This window comes from Oncorhynchus clarkii, unplaced genomic scaffold, assembly GCF_045791955.1.
Source record: "Oncorhynchus clarkii lewisi isolate Uvic-CL-2024 unplaced genomic scaffold, UVic_Ocla_1.0 unplaced_contig_5256_pilon_pilon, whole genome shotgun sequence".
In the NCBI taxonomy this organism is placed as follows: domain Eukaryota; kingdom Metazoa; phylum Chordata; class Actinopteri; order Salmoniformes; family Salmonidae; genus Oncorhynchus; species Oncorhynchus clarkii.
The window spans coordinates 26,687-48,178 of record NW_027258287.1 but is presented as its reverse complement, the minus strand read 5'-3'; the positions used below and the strand labels follow the sequence as shown (position 1 = coordinate 48,178).

The 21,492-nt window shown below is 40.1% G+C and overlaps 1 protein-coding gene and 1 pseudogene across 1 annotated transcript; both read left to right on the top strand.

Moving 5' to 3' along the window:
* The first annotated feature begins 1,322 nt into the window (after positions 1-1,322).
* On the top strand, positions 1,323-3,004 carry LOC139396478 (tripartite motif-containing protein 29-like; annotated as a pseudogene).
* A 4,653-nt stretch (positions 3,005-7,657) lies between these two features.
* Positions 7,658-19,770, top strand: LOC139396476 (uncharacterized). The gene is made up of 10 exons (XM_071143497.1): positions 7,658-7,766; positions 10,680-10,817; positions 13,436-13,538; positions 13,770-13,861; positions 14,143-14,226; positions 17,507-17,568; positions 17,679-17,765; positions 17,932-17,986; positions 18,066-18,254; positions 18,400-19,770. Exons 2-10 carry the CDS (start codon positions 10,692-10,694, stop codon positions 19,282-19,284), a joined length of 1,683 nt encoding a protein of 560 aa, XP_070999598.1. The 5' UTR covers positions 7,658-7,766; positions 10,680-10,691; the 3' UTR covers positions 19,285-19,770.
* The last annotated feature ends 1,722 nt before the right edge of the window (positions 19,771-21,492 follow it).

Sequence of the window (21,492 nt, the reverse complement as noted above, 5' to 3'; positions counted from 1 at the left end):
TGTCGTTTCCCCAAGGTGTCTGCAGCATTGTGACGTATTTGTAGGCATATCATTGGAAGATTGACCATTTTACACTACATCTACCAGGTGCTCGCTTGGTGTCCTCCGTCGCAATTATTGCGTAATCTCCAGCTGCGTGTATTTTTCCTTTTGCTTCCAAGGAGAAAGCCAACTGCCACGAATGATTTATCATCAAATAGATATGTGAAAAACACCTTGAGGATTGATTCTAAACAATGTTTGCCATGTTTCTGTCAATATTATGGAGTTAATTTGGAAAAAAGTTCGGCGTTTTAATGACTGAATTTTCGGGGGGTTTTCTTGCCAAACATGATTTTCTCCTACACAAATAATATTTTGGGAAAAAATGAACATTTGCTATCTAACTCAGAGTCTCCTCATTGAAAACATCCGAAGTTCTTCAAAGGTAAATGATTTTATTTGAATGCTTTTCTTGTTTTTGTGAAAATGTTGCCTGCTGAATGCTAGGCTTAATGCTATGCTAGCTATCAATACTCTTACACAAATGCTTGTGTAGCTATGGTTGAAAAGCATATTTTGAAAATCTGAGATGACAGTGTTGTTAACAAAAGGCTAAGCTTGTGAGTGATTATATTTATTTCATTTCATTTGCGATTTTCATGAATAGTTATCGTTGCGTTATGGTAATGAGCTTGAGGCTATGATTACGCTCCCGAATACGGGATTGCTCGACGCAAGAAGTTAATTAGAACAATAATGATTAAAAGGGGGTGGATTACACTGGTAAAAGGGTCCTCTTTTTCTTGTCTCTTCTGTATGCTCCCCCACATGGAGGTTCTCAGCCACTAACCAGCATTGCGATTCTACAAGTAGAAACGGTTTGTCGATACCAGCTCGGTACACAGCAGGAATGTCTTTTGTTCTAGCAAGAGATGGAACAGCCTCCTACTGTGCTAAGTACCTATCTGCAGTGATATTTCTTGGTGTGTCTGTACCTTAAGGAAGAGACCATCTGATATGGTCATAAAATCCTCATGCCAAAGTGGCAGTCTGTTTCTGCGATCATGCTAACTCATTGTCATGTTTGGCTTGACAATGACAGAAATGGAGTTGGCAAGAGTACAAACTGATCTGGGAACAGGTTAAGAATCCTAGGGTATTGAATAATTTTCTTACCAAATGTATTGACTTCAATTGTTCTCTGGGCTTTGATTACCTTGCAAGAGATATGGGTTTTGGGTCCAGATTCAAATGACATTGACCAACACACTATTCTATTTTCAGATATGGCTTCCTCTAGAAGTAGTCTGCTTGAGAGACAGAGCAATTAAACTGCCTGTCTAGATTTATTCATGAACCCAGTCACCACTCCCTGTGGCCACAACTTCTGAAAGAATTGTATTGAAAGTTACTGGGATTCCAGTGATATACCCCAGTGCCCTATGTGTAAAGAGGAGTTCTTCAAAAGCTCCGGGTCAACACGTCACATAGAGAAGTAGTTGGTTATTTTAAGTCTTGAGTGTTAAGGATATGAAGCGCCCTGTCTTCGCTGGTCCTGGCGATATGGCCTGTGACCTCTACTCTGGGAGGAAGCTCAAGTCCCTGAATTCCTGCCTGGTGTGTCTGACCTCTTTCTGTGAGATTCACCTGGAGCCTCACCATAGTGGCAACCCTGAAGAGACACACGCTAGTGGACCCTGTGAAGAACCTGGAGGACAGGATGTGCAAGAAGCACAAGAGGCTCCGTGACATATTCTGTCAGAACGACCAGACGTGTCTGTGCCAGATGTGTGCTGAGACGGACCACAAAAATCACTTAATTTTAACTGTGGAAAAAGAGTCAGAAGTGAAGATGATCTTGTGGAAAAAAACGTACCCACATCACTTTTCTAAAATCAAAAATTATATTTAAAAAAAACTGTACATAGCAGACAAAAATGAATGAGCAAATATGGGGCATGAATAAGGTTAGAAAATTCCAGTAACTTTACCCCAAAATGCATAGGTTATCCGGATATCCAAGTTGCAGGACTCCTGGATTTCCTCCCGATTCCAGGAGTCATCCAATCGGGATTTCTAGAAAACCTGGGAATTTGTCAACCATTGATTAGTAACAATTTTGTTTACGGTTGTTTCCCCAGGCCCAGGTCAAGCACACTTGAGGTAAATGTTCAGCAGATGCTCCAGGACAGAGAGAAGAAGGTGAAGGAGATCAAACAAGCAGTGGCGCTCAGCAGAGTGAGTTCTCACACAAGCTTGTATCGTTCTCCTCTATGTGGGATCCACTTTAATATACTCTTATCCTGCTTATACATTATTCATGAGGTGTCATTTCTTGCCCCTATATAATCAAAGTATATTCACCTATTTGTTCTTTAACTTATTTTTGATCTGTCATTTTTGTTGTATTTTTCTTACCAGACGAGTGCTAATAAAAAGTTAATGGACAGTACCCAGATATCCAGAGATTTAATAAAGTAAATTTCCAAGATCCATATTGAGCTCTATGATGTGATTGAGGAGAAGCAGAAAGCAGCAGAGACACAGGCTGAAGGGCTCATCAAAGAGCTGGAGGAGGAAATCACTGATCTACAGAAGAGAAGCGGTGCTCTGGAGCAGCTGTCACACACCGAGGACCACGTCTACCTCATACAGGTACAAAACCATAAGCCACTTTGTTCTAAGCATCGTTTTGGATGTGTATTTCCCACCGGTCTTAGAAGTTTTTTGTGAGTCTGTGAAAATATATGTTTTTACAATATGTATTGTACACATCAAGCATATCATGAAAAAACCCTGTATCTGGGCTTGGTTGAAAGGGGAATATATGCGATATAGGATTATCTCATGAAGGAAGTGAGATAGTTATTAGCTGAAAGTAAGCTTTTATAATAATTTATAAAGGCTTATTTATGAAAAACTATTTAAAAGTCTTACGAAGTATTTTAATGTGTGGGTTGGCAGTCTTTAAATTCTATTTGTGAAATTGGATAAGAATCAATGTTTTCTTCCTCAGAGCTGAAAGAGATGCAACAATATGCAGGTGGGTGTGAATCATTGTGACTATTCACATTTTTGGCTCTAAACTTCTGACCCACTGGAATTGTGATACAGTGAAATAATCTGTCTGTAAACAATTGTTGGAAACATTACTTGTGTCATGCACACATGTAATGTCCTAACTTACTTGCCAAAACTATAGTTTGTTAAAACTTCTTTGTGATAGGATGAATTCTGTGCCCATAGTGAACTGCCTCCTTGTTAGGAATTTTATGAATAATGACTAAACAATGTGAACATTTTAGTAAACTATAACTAATTCAAATCTAGCCTGTTTTACAATATCTGATTAAAACCTGTTAGGGACAGGGGGCAGCATTTTCACTTCGGATGAATTGCGTGCCCATAGTGAACTGCATCCTACTCTGTCCTAGATGCTAATATATGCATAGTATTATTACTATTGGATAGGAAACACTCTGACGTTTCTAAAACTGTTTGAATTATGTCTGTGTGTATAACAGGACTCATATGGCAGGCAAGAACCTGAGAAAAAAATCCAAACGGGAAGTGAGAATTCTGAGACTGGTCGATGTTCAACTCATCGCCTATTCAATTCCCTTTAAGATATGGATCTGTTTGCCCATCCTACGCCTTCCACTAGATGTCAATAGTCTGTAGAATGTGGAATGAAGCCTCTACTGTGATGTTGAGCCGGATGGGAGGTGGTCCAGTCATTGGTCTGGCAGAATGCCAGTTCCTGGTCACGCGCGTTCCTAATAATTTCGTCTTGCTTTTCATAACTTCTAGAGACACAAAGGAATTCTCCGGTTGGAACGTTATTGGATAGTTATGATAACAACATCCTGAAGATTGATTCTCTACTTAGTTAGACCAGTTTAAACTACCTGTTATATAACTTTTTGAAGTTTTTCCGAGTTCGCCTGCATCTGCGCAAGCTTTTGGACATGTGCACTAAACATGCTAGCAAAAGTAGCTACTTAGACATAAGTAATAGACATTATCGAACAAAACAACAATTTATTGTGAAACTAGGATTCCTGTGAATGCATTCTGATGAAGATCATCAAAGGTAAAGGAATATTTATGATGTCATTTTGTATTTCTGTTGACTCCAACATGGCGGAGAAATTTTGTTATATCTGATTGCCGTCTCAGATTATTGCATGGTGTGCTTTTTCCGTAAAGTTTTTTTTTAGATCTGACACAGCGGTTGCATTAACCTGTTGCGACGAGCAATCTCGTATCCGGGAGCGTAATTATAGCCTCGAGCTCATTAGCATAACGCAACATTAACTATTCATGAAAATCGCAAATGAAATGAAATAATAAATATATTGGCTCACAAGCTTAGCCTTTTGTTAACAACACTCATCTCAGATTTTCAAAAAATGCTTTTCAACCATAGCTACACAAGCATTTGTGTAAGAGTATTGATAGCTAGCATAGCATTAAGCCTAAAATTCAGCAGGCAACATTTTCACAAAAACAAGAAAAGCATTCAAAATCATTTACCTTTGAAGAACTTCGGATGTTTTCAATGAGGAGACTCAGTTAGCCTGTTGATGCCAGGAGTTTATTCTTAGAAATATTTAACCTCCACACATTAACAAGTCCAATAGCTCAAATGAAAGATAAACACCTTGTTCATCTACCCAGCATGACAGATTTTTTAAATGTTTTACGGCGAAAACACACCACATATTTATATTAGACCACCACCGAAACAAAGACAAGAGGCAGCCATTTTGTCCCAGAAAATATAAAATTATAAAAGCAGGATTAAAAAATAAATCATTCACTAACCTTTTGAAAATCTTCATCAGATGACAGTAATAGGACATGTTACACAGTACATTTTTTTTTTCAATAATATGCCATTTATATCCATAAATGTCCATTTACATTGAGTTCATGTTCAGAAATTACTCAAAAATGTCCGCAGGAAATCTAGGTAGCGCGGCAAGATAACGTAAATAGACATCATAAACTTTGACTAAATATACATGTTCTACATATAGTTAGAAAGATACACTGCTTCTTTGTGCAACCGCTTTGTTACATTTCTTTTTAACGTTACAGAAATCGCACACTATTCAATATTCTGAGACGGCGCTCAGATACAAGCTACATTTCTCCATAATGTTGGAGTCAACAGAAACACAGATTTCAGCATAAATATTCCCTTACCTTCGATGGTCTTCGTTCAGAATGTTCTGGAAGGCTTCATACTTACCCAATACATCGTTTGGTTTCAAGTCTTGCGTCTTTGTATTAGCTACTGCTAATAACATCAGCTGAAATGCACCCAAAATGTCCTCTGGTCCGGAAAAGTTGCGCATCAAAACTTCAAAATTACATATTATATGTCGACTAAACAGGTCAAACTAAGTGCAGAAGCAAGCTTTATGATGTTTTTAACACACAAAACAAATTTCAATTCAACCGGTCATCGTCTGGTCCTTTTCTGAGTACTGGAACAAAGGAATGGCTGTGACCAATTCGCGCACTAACGCACAGGTTCTTTCCCGCGGCACTTACTCAAATCACCCCCATAGGGCCAATTCTCGCGCGATTTGAATGATTAAATGCTCTACGGAATGAGGACATCTAGTGGAAGAGATAGAAAGTGTCCCCAGATCCATAAGTGGTTGGGAAGGGTGGGGGCGATGACGTCAAAGTTGCTCCAACTTTCATGACCACAAAACTAGTTTGGAAGAATGCCTGCCCTGTGAGTTCTGCTATACTTACAGACATAATTCCAACGGTTTTAGAAGCTTTAGAGTGTTTTCTATCCAATAATAATTATTATATGCATATATTAGCAATTTTTGACAATTTTTTTTTCAGTTTACTAGGGGTACCCTGGCGGGACACCAGGTAAATGTAGTCTCTTATGGTCAGTCTTCCAATGATATGCCTACAAATACGTCACAATGCTGCAAACACCTTGGGGAAACGACAGAAAGTGTAGGCTCATTCCTTGCGCATTCACAGCCATATAAGGAGACATTGGAACACAGCGCATTCAAAATCTGGCTCACTTCCTGTATGAAATGTCATCTTGGTTTCGCCTGTAGCATTAGTTCTGTGGCACTTACAGACAATATCTTTGCAGTTTTGGAAACGTCAGAGTGTTTTCTTTCCAAAGCTGTCAATTATATGCATAGTTGAGCATCTTTTCGTGACAAAATATCTTGTTTAAAACGGGAACGTTTTTCATCCAAAAATGAAATACTGCCCCCAGAGGTTCAAGAGGTTAAGAACAAGTATATCTTTAATTCTATGTTAAACATGTATCTTTCATCAACGTTTATGATGAGTATTTCTGTTATTTCACGTGGCTCTCTGCACTTTCTCCGGATATTTGAGGCATTTCTGAACATGGCGCCAATGTAAACCGAGATTTGTGGATATAAATATGCACATTATCGAACAAAACATAAATGTATTGTGTAACATGAAGTCCTATGAGTGTCATCTGATGAAGATCATCAAAGGTTAGTGATTAATTTTATCTCCATTTCTGCTTATTGTGACTACTATCTTTGGCTGGGAAATTGGCTGTGTTTTTCTGTGGCTATGAACTGAGCTAACATAAGCGTTTGATGTGCTTTCGCTGTAAATCGTTTTTGAAATCAGACATGTTGGCTGGATTCACAACATGTGTAGCTTTAATTTGGTGTCTTTCATGTGTGATTTCATGAAAGATTGATCTTTATAGTAGTATATTTGAATTTGGCGCAGTACATTTTTTCTGGCTTTTGGCCAAGTGGGACGCTACCGTCCCACATATCCCAGAGAAGTTTAACATAAAGTTTGTGGAGTGGTTGAAAAATGAGTTTTTATGATTCCAACCTAAGTGCATGTAAACTTCTGACTTCAACTGTATATAGTGTACCTTAAAAGTCTGTTTTATCATGTCCAGTGTCAATAATGGCTTCCATTGTTTCTAAGTAGTCATCTGGGCCGGACTTGGACCCCCGCGGCTGGTGGCTGCCTTGCTCAATGGCACATAGACAGATTTTTCACCTAGTCATATCGGAGATTTGAACCAACAACCTTTTGATGACTAGTCCAACATTCTTAAATGCTAGGCTACCTGCCACCCCCGGAGGAATCATAGAATTCCATCCAGATCAGCAGGATGGATCAGCCAACACATTATCCCAGAAGAGAAAGCAAAACTACATGTTTCTCTAATTTTTTTCTAATTGGGCGGGGCCACTCAGGTCTACTTATTTTCCCCGTTGAGGCGAGCAGGGAGGGGACACTAAGTAGCCCAGAGTCAACTGTTCTCTCTCTCTCATGAGCATGCTAGATATTATGGAGGACCAGTGAGCTCGCTCGGGAAAAGCATGCTCACGCAAGAGATGGAATGCCCACTTACAGACAGGAACCTTGAAAATGTTTTTCAATGGAAAATGGACTGAGTATCTTATTTATCCACCATCTTTGATTATATTTCTAAGCAAATATCCCAGCTCTGTTTAGGTGCTTGGCTTTATGCCTGTTTAAACTATACACAATCCTGCACAGTAGGTGGCGGTATGCACCAATAAGTTCGTTGAAGAAAAAATGTACTTATTTAATATGGAGCTTGCCCTCAATGGTACTGCCCATACTCTCACAAAAAAAATAACGGATAATACAGGGGGTTGTGCTCTTGTTCAACTCTAGGAGGACATACATTTTGACAGAGGAGTATTTCATATTTTATCTGGATGCAAAGTGAAAGCAGATAAGAGACAACACATTCAAAGGTAAGAACATTACTTGAAATAGAAATTCATACCATCAACAGGACAATCCAGAAATAACATACCATTTTAGAAGTCTATTAAGGTATTCTGATACTCATGCAGAATATGAGTTATTTCCTGAAAAATAAATAAAATGTCTTCCTTTGTACTTGTGGGGAAAAGTAGCTTAAATCCCAGCCATTTATAAGAAATGTTAGATGTTTTTGTTCTGTGTTATATCTTCCTATCATGGAATATGAGGTTGTTGTTTTTTACAATCCATCAAATTGCAAAGTTCATTGGTACAGTGCACCTCTTATTGTTGTATGTGGATGGATATAATTGCTTTGAAGCTAATTTGTTTGTGGCTGAGCAGTTCTAAACAGTATATTGATAGATTTGTATGGTAATTATATTCTAAATGTTTACAGGCATTTACCAGGAGAGATATTTCCTCATGTTTATCAAAGATGGTGTCATTTCTGAGAAACAGTATGTTGCTTAAATTGACCTAGAGATAATCTGATATGGTCTTAGAAACTAAGGGCATTAAAGGATACAGCCTGTACCTCACAAATGTTTAAATAAATATTCACTATCTTAAACTGTCACTTCTATTTCTCTCAGTACTCTATTACTAAATCCAACACTACAATGCACTCTGTTCAAAGTGAAAGGTAGCACATATTTATCTGTCTTTATCACCATCTAGAATGGTTGTGAAAGCACAACGCCTCTTATCTTGTCGCCTGATGTAGTCTCTAGGCAAACGGGGTGTGGCCACTTTGAGCAAAGCACTTCATAATTGTGACTTCTGGGAAAGTTAAACAGAGACTGATGAAATCTACAGGACGAGCCAGTGTTTCCAACAGAGAAGACACAACGATATATGGTCATAAATAAATTAACTGCAATGATTCTCGAATGAGCGGCCGTTCATGTGCAAAGGCTTATCATTTCAAAGAATAGAATTATAGACTGTGTAGTGAATCACTTCTGTCTTTCTCAGTCCTCACCCCTTTACTTTGCCGACCAAGCCGTCACATCTGCTTAGCCCACTAGGGACTTTCTATCATTGTTACTAACCAATATCTACTGTTTGTTTGTGATGTATTTCTGTGATTTTTAGTTAGTCAGTAAATTAATAATTAAGCCAATTTTGTATATTACTGATTCGTTTTGAAAACTAGGGTTCGTGCAGATGACCAAGAATTGTACGACGTTTGGAAGGAAACTAATCAGGTAACAATAAAAATTTATGGAAGACTGATAAGATACGAAAATATCTGAAGAGTCGATTCGGGAAATAGAGACTTTATTTTTTTTAAATCGTGGTGCCCCGACTTCCTAGTTAATTAATGTTTACATGATTAGTTTAATCACATAATAATAATTACACAGATAATTGATTTGATAAAATAAGTCTTTACATTTAATGATAGTCACAGACACGACACTCTTAACCGCTAGGTTACCTGCCACCCCCAGGAGGAATCACAAAATTCCATCCAGGTCAGCAGGAGAGATGAGCCAATGTATTATATCAGACACAGAAGAGAAAGCAAAACATTCGGCTCCCTAAGATTTTCTGATCGGGCAGGGCCACTCTGGTCTACTTAAAGCCCCTCTGGCGAGCTAAATAGCCCAGAGTCAACTGTTCCCTCTCTCGCGTGAGCATGCCAGAGATTATTGAGGAAATGTGAGGTCGCACGAGAGAGGGAACACCCACTTATACAGACAGTAACCTTGACACCATCGCTGATTGTATTTCTGAACAAATATTCCAGCACTGTTTAGGGACTTGGCTTTATTGCTGTTTAAACTATACACAATCCTGCACAGTAGGTGGCGGAAATGGACTACTTTAAAATAGAGATAGCCCTGCCTATAATGTCACAAAAACGATAACGGAAAATATAGGGAGTGTGTCCTCTTGTCCAAATTTAGGATGACAGAACATTTAAAGAGGAGTATTTAATGTTTTTTTTTCCAGATGTAAAGTAAAAGGTAAATAGAAGAGAAAAAAATTGCCACCTATTAGCTGCAATGACTCCAACCAAACGCTTCTTGTAGCTGTTGATCATTCTCTCAAGTCGCTGTAGAGGCATTTTGGCCAACTCTTCCATGCATAACTGCTTTAACTCAGCGACATTTGTGGGATTTCAAGCATGAACTCCTTTCAAGTCCTGCCTCAACATCTCGATTGGGTTTAGGTCTAGAATTTGACTAGGGCATTCCAAAACTTGAAATGTGTCGATATTTTGCCCTTTTCATGTAGACTTGTGTGTTTTGGATCGTTGTCTTGCTACATAACACAGCTGCACTTCAGCTTCAGCTCACAGACGGATGGTCTGACATTTTTCTGTAGAATTCTCTGATACACAGCAGAATTCATGGTTCCTTCCATTACAGCAAGTTGTCCAGGTCCTGAGGCGGCAAAGCATCCCCAAACTTTCACACTAACACCACAGTTGACCGTTTCCATGAGTTTTTTACTGTGGAATGCAGTCAAGATGGGTCCTATTATGTCAGGGGTCCCTTTATTCCTGATGATTTTTATTCCTGTCAGAAAGGAGACAAGTACTCATCAGCAGAGTTGAGTGAAATACCCCTCATCAAATCTTGACTTTGGCATGGTCTAATTGACTCAACAACCAAAAACAGAAGTTTAGATTTCTTAATAGACCAAAAAATGTATACCTATTTCTGGTTGTTCATGAATGTCAATTGGCTAACCCGTCTGAATTGCATGAACAATTTATTGTAGGTTGCATTTCAAAACAATGTATTTTAACAGGGACACATTTTTAACAATTACAAAATAATTGTTGAGCTTCTTATTCATCAACTTCTTATTTATAATTTGAATTATTGTACTAAACACACATATTTCACATTTTAATTATTAACCAAGGACACCATACTGTATTCTAGCTAAATCCAAAGATGGGGAATACACCGAGTGTCCTTGAGAAGAAAGGATACACTATCCTGAGGAAGGTAGAGAATGGTGTCATTGCAACTGACAAAAATGGGGACCAGTTTGTCATTAAAGAGATCAAACTGAATGAGGTAAGTGGGCACCATTTGGTTTTCTTTGAGAGTAACGCTTTTAAATAAGGTATGTTTTTTTATGTGACTATAGATCACTATAGATTTTTAAGGAATTTGGCACTTGTCTGCTTTTGCTCTGTAAATTCCAACATACTGTAGGCCACCACATGTGAGTCTCTTTTTGTACTTAATTTACTTGTTTCATTCAATTGTTTTACTGTAATGTGTGTTGCAATTTTAAATCAACGTTAAATCTTAAAAGACTAAGCTTAACAAGTTGTATAAATGATTGGCGACAAGCGCAGGAATACGTAATAGGGGTTTTTAAGACTCCACCCAAAATACAAAATGGCATGAAAAGGCACGGGGACAAAGCACAAAACAAACACGTATACAAAAACACAGGGATGTAACCCAAACAAAAGAGCGAGGGTAAACCTCTGATAAGTACACGGGACGAGACCCATAACACACACTGGACAAGACCCGTAAACAAGAGCACAATATACGCAGGACAGAAGCCGCAACAACAAAGCAGGACCAACGGACATGGGAACAATAACCAACAAGACAATTGTGAACAGAGGACACAAACTCAGCAGAAAAAGAAAATTCCCTTTTTCAGGACCCTTTCTTTCAAACATAATTCGTAAAAATTCACTTCACAGATCTTCATTGTAAATGGTTTAAACACTGTTTCCCAAGCTTGTTCAATGAACCATAAACAATTAATGAACATGCACCTGCGAAACGGTCGTTAAGACATTAAAAGCTTACAGACGGTAGGCAATTAAGGTCACAGTTATGAAAACTTAGGACACTAAAGAGGCCTTTCTACTGACTCTGGAAAAAATAAAATATTCCCAGGGTCCCTGCTCATCTGCGTGAACGTGCCATAGGCACGCTGCAAGGAGACATGAGGACTGGAGATGTGGCCAGGGCAAAACATTGCCATGTCCGTACTGTGAGACGCCTAAGACACCGCTACAGGGAGACAGGATGGACAGCTGATCGTCCTCACAGTGGCAGACCACGTGTAACAACACCTGCACAGGATCGGTACATGCAAACATCACACCTGCGGGACAGGTACGGGATGGCAACAACAGCTGCCCGAGCTACACCAGGAATGCACAATCCCTCCAACAGTGCTCAGACTGTCCACAATAGTCTGAGAGAGGCTGGAGTGAGTGCTTGTAGCCTGTTGTAAGGCAGGTCCTCACCAGACATCACGGGAACAACATCGCCTATGGGCACAAACCCACCGTCGCTGGACCAGACAGGACTGGCAAAAAGTGCTCTTCACTGACGAGTTGCGGTTTTGTCTCACCAGGGGTGATGGTCGGATTTGCGTTTATTGTCGAAGGAATGAGCGTTACACCGAGGCCTGTACCCTGGAGTGGGATCAATTTGGAGGTGGAGGGTCCGTCAAGGTCTGGTGCGGTGTGTCACAACATCATCGGACTGAGCTTGTTGTCATAGCAGGCAATCTCAACGCTGTGAGTTACAGGGAAGACATCCTACTCCCTCATGTGGTACCCTTCCTGCAGGCTCATCCTGACATGACCCTCCAGCCTGACAATGCCACCAGCCGTACTGCTCATTCTGTGTGTGATTTCCTGCAAGACAGGAATGTCAGTGTTCTGCCATGGCCAGCGAAGAGCCCGAATCTCAATCCATTGAGAATGTCTGGGACCTGTTGGATCGGAGGGTGAGGGCCAGGGCCATCCCCCCCAGAAATGTCCAGGAAATTGCAGGTGCCTTGGTGGAAGAGAGGGATAACATCTAACAGCAAGAACTCGCAAATCTGGTGAAGTCCATGAGGAGGGGATGCACTGCAGTACTTAATGCAGCTGGTGGCCACCCCAGATACTAACTGTTACTTTATGATTTAAGATGATACTGTATATGGTCTAAGATTGGATCACTTAACTATTTGATTTAAGGACACATTTAGGTATAAAAAAATAAATAAAATAAAAAAAAGATAAAGTATTGAATTTGGCCTTTACTATAATAGCCCATAGAAACACATTGAGGAACACATTCATAAATGGCAAAAAAAAAGAGTCAATAAATGTAATAGGAATATGTAGGAAATATAAGTAGCTCAGGAAATATATATATATATATATATATATATATTATCAGGAAATATATATATATATATATATTTAACTCCTTTTTCTGGGTAGGGTCAAACCTAACTCCATACTTCCATTCATGTGAGACCCCTGTCATGTTATTGAGAGTCTCGTCTTTACGTAGGGTGGCAATATTAGTTTTGTAGGCCTAACTGTTCGGACGCTACAAACGTTTTCGTGAGAAGACCAGTTTTTGGGATGTCTCATGTTCTGACAAACACCGTTGTAGCTCGGGCACCTTCCACCACAGATGTGGAAGGCCACCTTATGCAGATGTGGTGGATTGAGAAGCAGATATCTCTAGATTAAATTGACAGATTTTGATGAATTTTTTCATTATGATACTTAGATTGACGCACCGGTGTGTCAATAGACTCCAGAGGTTTAAATACAGTTTTATTTGAAGGAAGACACAGCTATGCTTAATTTAGAAACCTTTATAAAGTAAAGTGTTTGGTTTTGATTTAGTACTGTGTTTTTTTGCTTTAATAGACCTCAGTCATGAACTCCAGTGCTGGAGACATAATCGATGAGGTTGAAACTCTCCTGCAGATAAATCATCCCCATATTTCAAGCCACAAGAACTCTTTCCAAGGTGACTCATGTTTCCTTTTCAGTTTAGAGAGACAATGTTAGGGGTGGTTTCTCTGACACAGAGTAATCATAATCCTGGACTAAATGTTTTTTTTTAAATTAATGCATTTTTGTCCAGGACTAGGCTTAATGTCTGTCTGGGAAACCACTCCAATATGTTTGCAAGTAAGCTAGCATGCTATAACAATATGTTCCACAATAATACATTCACACAAACTCTGCATTTTCACAGATGATGAAAGTTACTATGTAGTGATGGACCATTGTGACGGTGGAAATCTTGCACAGAAGATCAAAGAAGGGAACCCATTTTCCGAAGAACAGGTTTCTGATGGAATAACATATTGGTTGTGTTCCAGACTGACTACATTGCAGATGTCGCATTGCCTCAACCAATGGTTGCATGCCTAGTCATCAACTCTGCAGTTGGGCATCAGATTACTATATCATATATTAGCTGACATATTCACCTATCAAGGTGTTGTGAGATCTGTCAGGCTTCTGCAATGTGGTCAGCCTGGAACAAAGCCATTTCTATTTTTTACATTATATTTAAAAAAATAATGTTTTAGGCTAAACGAATTATGGACTGCTTTACTTCTCAGATCATGGACTGGTTTGTCAAGATCTGCATGGCCCTGAAGCATGTCCATGGCCTGGGCCTTCTTCACAGAGACCTCAGACCACAGGTACACACTAGTCTGCTAGGTGGTTCTCAACCCTCTCCTCAGGGACCCCCAGATGTTCAATGTTTATGATTTACTCCAAAGATAACAAACCTAAATTATTTAGTCATCAAATCATCAAGCTGTTGATTAGATTAATCAGGTGTGCTAGTTCAGGGTTACAACAACATTTAAAATTACTCTCCGAGGGGAGGTTTGAGAACCATCATTAAACACCAAAGTCATCAAGGCAGGTTGGCTACTTTGAAGAATCTCAAATATGAAATATATTTTTGTGTTATTTCATAGTTTTGATGTCTTCACTATTATTTTAGAATTTTGAAAATAGTACAAATTAAGTAAAACCTCAATGCCCCGTTCAAAGAATGCAGAACTAAGAACAGATATAGCCCTTGCTTAACTCCAGGCCTGAATGCCCATGACCAGCACAAAAACATTGAATAGTCCCCGCGATATGCAACTGTTCAGGGAATTCAGGAACCAATACACGCAGTCAGTCGGGAAAGCAAAGGCTAGCTTTTCAAGCAGAAATTTGCATCCTGTAACTCTAACTCCAAAACGTTTTGGGACACTGTAAAGTCCATGGAGAACAAGAGCACCTCCTCCCAGCTGCCCACTGCACTGAGGCTAGGTAACATGGTCACCACCGATAAATCCATGATAATCGAAAATTTCAATAAGCATTTCTCAACGGCTGGCCATGCCTTCCTCCTGGCTACTCCAACCCCGGCCAACAGCTCTGCCCCCTCCCCTCCGCAGCTACTCGCCCAAGCCTTCCCAGCTTCTCCTTCACCCAAATCCAGATAGCAGATGTTCTGAAAGAGCTGCAAAACCTGGTCCCGTGCAAATCACCTGCTCTAGACAATCTGGACCCTCTCTTTCTAAAACTATCCGCCGCCATTGTTGCAACCCCTATTACCAGCCTGTTCAACCTCTCTTTCGTATTGTCCGAGATCCCTAAAGATTGGAAAGCTGCCGCGGTCATCCCCATCTTCAAAGGGGGGGTGACACCCTAGACCCAAACCGTTACAGACCTATTTCCATCCTGCCCTGCGTATCTGAAGTCTTCAAAAGCCAAGTTAATAAACAGATCGCTGACCATTTCGAATCCCACCGTACCTTCTCCCCTGTGCAATCCGGTTTCCGAGCCAGTCATGGGTGCACCTCAGCCACGCTCAAGATGCTAAACGATATGATAACTGCCCTCAATAAAAGACAGTACTGTGCAACAGTCTTCATCGACCTGGCCAAGGCTTTCGACTCTGTCAATCACTGTATTCTTATCGGCAGACTCCTCAATAGCCTTGGTTTTTCTAATGACTGCCTCACCTTGTTCACCAACTACTTGCATACAGAGTTCAGTGTACCACAGGGTTCAATTCTTGGGCCGACTCTTTTCTCTGTATATATCAATGATGTCGCTCTTGCTGCGGGCGATTCCCTGATCCACCTCTACGCAGACGACACCATTCTGTATACTTATGGCCCTTCCTTGGACACTGTGCTAACTAACCTCCAAACAAGCTTCAATGCCATACAACACTCCTTCCATGGCCTCCAACTGCTCTTAAACGCTAGTAAAACCAAATGCATGCTTTTCAACCGTTCACTGCCCGCACCCGCCTACCCGACTAGCATCACCACCCTGGACGGTTCTGACCTAGAACATGTGGACAACTATAAATACCTATGTGTCTGGTTAGACTGTAAACTCTCCTTCCAGACTCATATTAAACATTTCCAATCCAAAATCAAATGTTGAATCGCCTTTCTATTGCGCAACAAAGCCTCCTTCACTCACGCCGCCAAACTTACCCTAGTAAAACTGACTCTCCTACCGATCCTCGACTTCGGCGATGTCATCTACAAAATAGCTTCCAAAACTGGATGCAGTCTATCACAGTGCCATCCGTTTGGTTACCAAATAACCTTATACCACCCACCACTGTGACCTGTATGCTCTATTCGGCTGGCCCTCGCTACATATTCGTCGCCAGACCACTGGCTCCAGGTCATCTATAAGTGAATGCTAGGTAAAGCTCTGCCTTATCTCAGGTCACTGGTCACGATAACAACACCCACCCGTAGCACACGTTCCAGCAAGTATATCTCACTGATCATCCCCAAAGCCACCATCTCATTTGGCCGCCTTTCCTTCCAGTTCCCTGCTGCCAGTGACTGGAACGAATTGCAAAAATCGCTGAAGATGGAAACTTATTTCCCTCACCAACTTTAAACATCTGCTATCTGAGCAGCTAACCGAAGGCTGCAGCTGTACATAGTCCATCTGTAAATTGCCCACCCAATCTACCTACCTCATCCCCATACTGTTTTTATTTTATTTACTTTTCTGCTCTTTTGCACACCAGTATCTCTACTTGCACATCATCATATGCTCATTTATCACTCCAGTGTTAATCTGCTAAATTGTAATTATTTGCTCCTATGGCCTATTTATTGCCTACCTCCTCATGCCTTTTGCACAGACTGTATACAGACTTTATTTTTTTTCTTCTGTGTTATTGGCTTGTTTATTGTTTACTCCATGTGTAACTCTGTGTTGTTGTCTGTGTCACATTGCTTTGCTTTATCTTGGCCAGGTCGCAGTTGTAAATTATAACTTGTTCTCAACTAGCCTACCTGGTTAAATAAAGGTGAAATAAAACATTTCAAAATGTATAAACGGAGAGCACCATCGTGTTTGTGAGAATCTCCCCTTTTCACAGTGGGGTCACATTAGTTTGTAGCCCAAATGGTTCTGGTTCAAACAGAAGTTGGCACATCAACGGTTCCGACTTCAGATGAGTCCCTTGGTTTTAAATATGTATTTACACGTTTTTGTCATTTTTGAGTTAGTGGCTTCCACGCACCCCAGGGGCCAAATCTGTGGTGGAGCCATATCTATATCTTTCAAAATGTTTTGCTTAGCCGCCCACACAACACTAGTATACAAAATATATATATCATTTTTCATTCTTCCATATAAACACAGAAATAATAATAAATTGTGTTGTGGTCGGAAGCTAGTTACTTGACAACGTCCTAATATTTCTTAACGATCAAAACAAGGGTTTACAAATCAAGACTTTTTGACCCCTGTTGGTGCTTTTAGGGTTATTCTGTACATATTCATCATCTTTTTGAAAAGACTAGGGTTAGAGTTGTCCTGAATATAGCCTTTATGTGGGACAATTAACTGTATATGCTATTTGATGTGATATAAATGGTTAATTAGCTGTTTTGCTTTCACTCAACTAAATATATATATTTTTTTCGTCACTAGAATATATTCCTCACAAAATTTGGGACACTTTGTTTGGGAGATTTCGGAAGAGTCAATGAAAAGTAAGTTACCTTCGTTTTTTTATAATAAAAAACTGGTGAAAATGGATTTGAATACATAGATGTCACATCCTGTTAAATGTTTGTCTGCTAATGAGTATCTCTCCTCCCAGTGCTTCCCCATCTGGATCTTCAGACAATGGAATGGAGGGTTATTTAGGCCCAGAGATTCTGACTGGTGGAATTTATGACACTAAAAGGTAAATTCTAAATAAAAACAAAGACACATTTATCAAAGGGGACCTGCAACCCTGTGATGTCATATGTTTGGCAAAAACAAAGATAATATTTCTATAATGAACATTTGCCTCCCATGAGAAATCCCTATGGAGAGTGAAATATCAATGCATTTTCCCTCATTTGCAGTGATATTTGGTCCTTGGGATGTGTGCTGTACGAGTTGTGTATGCTTCAGAGTGCAGTAAGTAATGTCTCCATCTCCTCATTTGCCTCTTGCTAAAGCAACACGCAGTGTGATAGTAACAGTTCTTTCATAACAGTTCACTGCAGCAAGCACAATAGAGCTCATTCCCAAAATACGGGAGGGTCCTTACCCATCTCTCCCAGAGAGTTTCTCACCTGAGCTCCATCAACTACTGTGTGACATCTTCCAACAAGAACCGACCAGTAGACCTTCAGCTGGTGAAATCCTGGCAAAACCCTTCATTATTAGTTTCCTCACAAAAAAGGTTTGCAATACATGATGATATGATACAATTGTTTGTTCATTCACTCATTCATCCATAAATTCCGTCCATATTTCCATCCTTCAATCAAATGATATGTTTGTCTGTCCACCCATTCATCCATCTGTCTAAATTCATTTTCTTACAGAATGAAAAAACTGTGGAGGAGCTCCAGACAAACTTGAACACTCTGAGAACCCTGGCAGACGGCTTGGAGTGTGTGCACCAGGGCACCACCATAGGCAGTCTGACTGGAGGTGTTATTGGGGCAGCTGGAGGAATCACTTCCATAGTAGGCCTCATCCTGGCTCCCTTCACTCTGGGCGCCTCCCTGATCGTTACAGGAGTGGGTGTTGGGGTGGCTGTCGCTGGTGGAGCCACAGCCGGAGTATCCAACATCACCAACATGGTCAATCAGTCTACTGACCGCAAAGCCATCAACAACATCATCAAGGAGTTCCAGGAGAAGATTAACTCTGTGGTGACATCTCTACAAAACATCGCTGAGGGTTTGGAGACACCGCAGATGAGTGGCTCCTTTACCACAGAAAGAGGCATTTTAAATGCAGAGAAGCTAGCAAATGCTGGGGCGATGGTTGGGAGGGGCCTAGTGAGCGTCCCAGAGCTTGTCCGATTGGTCCATGTGGCCTCCAGTGGCAAGGTGGCAGCTCAAATTGCTAGGGCAGTGCGTGCTCTAGAGATGGCAACAGGAATAGTCTCTGCTTTCTTTGTAGCAGTTGATATCTTCTTCATCGTCATGGATGCAAAAGAGATCCACAACATACGACAGGCGAAGGCTGAGAAACAGTCTAGTGATAGCAGTAAGTTACACTTGATGGACACAGACTCCATGACTAAGCTGAACCCTGAATGTGAAGAACCAAAGGCTGAGGTCAAGTCAGAGGCCATGAAGTTCACCCAGACGATCAGACAGACAGCTGATCAGCTACAGCAGAGCCTGGATGAGCTAAGTGACGTCATTGAAACTATACTCAGTTGTAGTGATTATAAAATAATCAGAAACAAGAAATAGAGCAGATTGAATCAGTCCTTGATACACAATTTCACTGTAAAACACAGGTGTGGGCGGTGCGACTTTGACACCCAGATAGGCCTTTAGGTTTTAATTGTGAGCAAAATCCCTTTTCTGTTCTTCAATTCTTGCAAAAATCAGCTCTGATAATAAGTAGGTTGTAGAAACATAAGTATACAGTATATCTCAGCTTTAGTACTGAAGCACGTTCCTTTCAGGTTATTACAGTTGACATGATTTGATCTGTACATTTTTTTCTCACGTAAAATGATATCAGGTGTATTACACAACTACAAAGTGTCAGTTGTTTTAATCTAATAATAGCCTACATGAAGTGGTGATGGTGATTGTATAAAAGTGTAATTGTTGCAATGAAAGATTTAGTAATTTTTAGGAAATTATCCTGGGTAAACAACATATATATATAATACAATCATAATCTATAAATGTCTGCTTCAAAAAATAAAAAGCATGTTTTAAACTCAATATGCCTTCTGTCTTAATTGAACATTTTAAAACAGATCATATAGAAAAAAGAACTTAACATAACAACTTGACAAACATCTTTTTTTGTCCAACTTCTGCTGTGTCCATGATTGCTACATTTATTATTTATAAAACAGTAAATCAGTTTAATGGAAAATAAAGTTCAAAATATGACTTTGGAAATTCAATTCAACATCACCTAAAAGTCCTATAAAAAGTTTGAAAACAATGTTAAGTGGATGAAAGTGTACATTTATTATATAGAGTGAGCTCCAATAGTATTGGGAAAGGGCAACATTGGTTGTTTTTTGGCTTTGTACTCCAGCCCTTTGGACTTTGTGTCATTTAATGACTATGAGGATAAATTGCAGACTAACAGCTGCAGCTAAGAGGGCATTTTCATTCATATCAGGTGAAACGTTTCAAAATTACAGCGCTTTGTATACATACTCCTCCCATTTCACCTACTGTATACAGTGCATTCGGAAAGTATTGACACCCCTTGACTTTTTCCACATTTTGAAACGTTACAGCCTTATTCTAAAATTGATTAAAATAGTTTTCCCTACCAAACAATACCCCGTAATGACAAAGCAAAAACATTTTTATACCGTATATATTTTTTCTATTTAAAAAACTGAAATACCACATTTACATAAGTATTTACACCCTTTACTCACTACTTTGTTGAAGCACCATTGGCAGCGATTACAGCCTCAAGTCTTCTTGGGTATGATGCTACAAGCTTGGCACACCTGTATTTGGGGAGTTTCTCCCATTCTTCTCTGCAGATCTTCTGAAGATCTGTCAGGTTGGAAAGGGAGTGTCGCTGCACAATTATTTTCAGGTGTCTCCAGAGATGTTCGATCGGGTTCAAGTCCGGGCACTGGCTGCGCCACTCAAGGACATTCAGAGACTTGTCCCAAAGCCACTCCTGCGTTGTCTTGGCTGTGTGCTTAGGGTCGTTGTCCTGTTGGAAGGTGAACCTTTGCCCCAGTCTGGAGTCCTGAGCACTTTAGAGCAGGTTTTCATCAAGGATCTCTCGTGCTTTGCGCCGTTCATATTTTCCTTGATCCTGACTAGTCTCCCAGTCCCTGCCGATGAAAAACATCCCCACAGCATTCTGCTGCCAACACCATGCTTCACCGTAGGGATAGTGCCAGATTTCCTCCAGATGTGAAGCTTGGCATTCAGGCCAAAGAGTTCAGTCTTGGTTTCATCAGACCAGAGAATCTTGTTTCTCATGGTCTGAGAATCTTTAGGTGCCTTTTGGCTAAGTCCTTCTCCCCCCATTACTCAGTTTGGTCTTGACGGACAGCTCTAGGAAGAGTCTCTGTGGTTACAAACTTATTCCATTTTAGAATGATAGAGGCCACGGTGTTCTTCGGGACATTTAATGCTGTAGACATTTTTTAGTACACTTCCCTAGATCTGGAAAATCCTCTCTCAGAGCTCTATGGACAATTCCGTCAACCTCATGGCTTGGTTTTTGCTCTGACATGCATTGTCAACTGTGGGACCTTATATAGACAGGTGTGTGCCTTTTCCCAAATCATGTCCAATTAATTGAATTTACCACAGGTGGACTCCAATCAAGTCATCTCAGCAATGATGAAACAGGATGCCCCTTAGCTTAATTTCCAGTCTCATAGCAAAGGGTCTGAATACTTAAGTAAATAATGTATGGTTGATTTTATTATCTACAAATAATTTCTAAAAAAC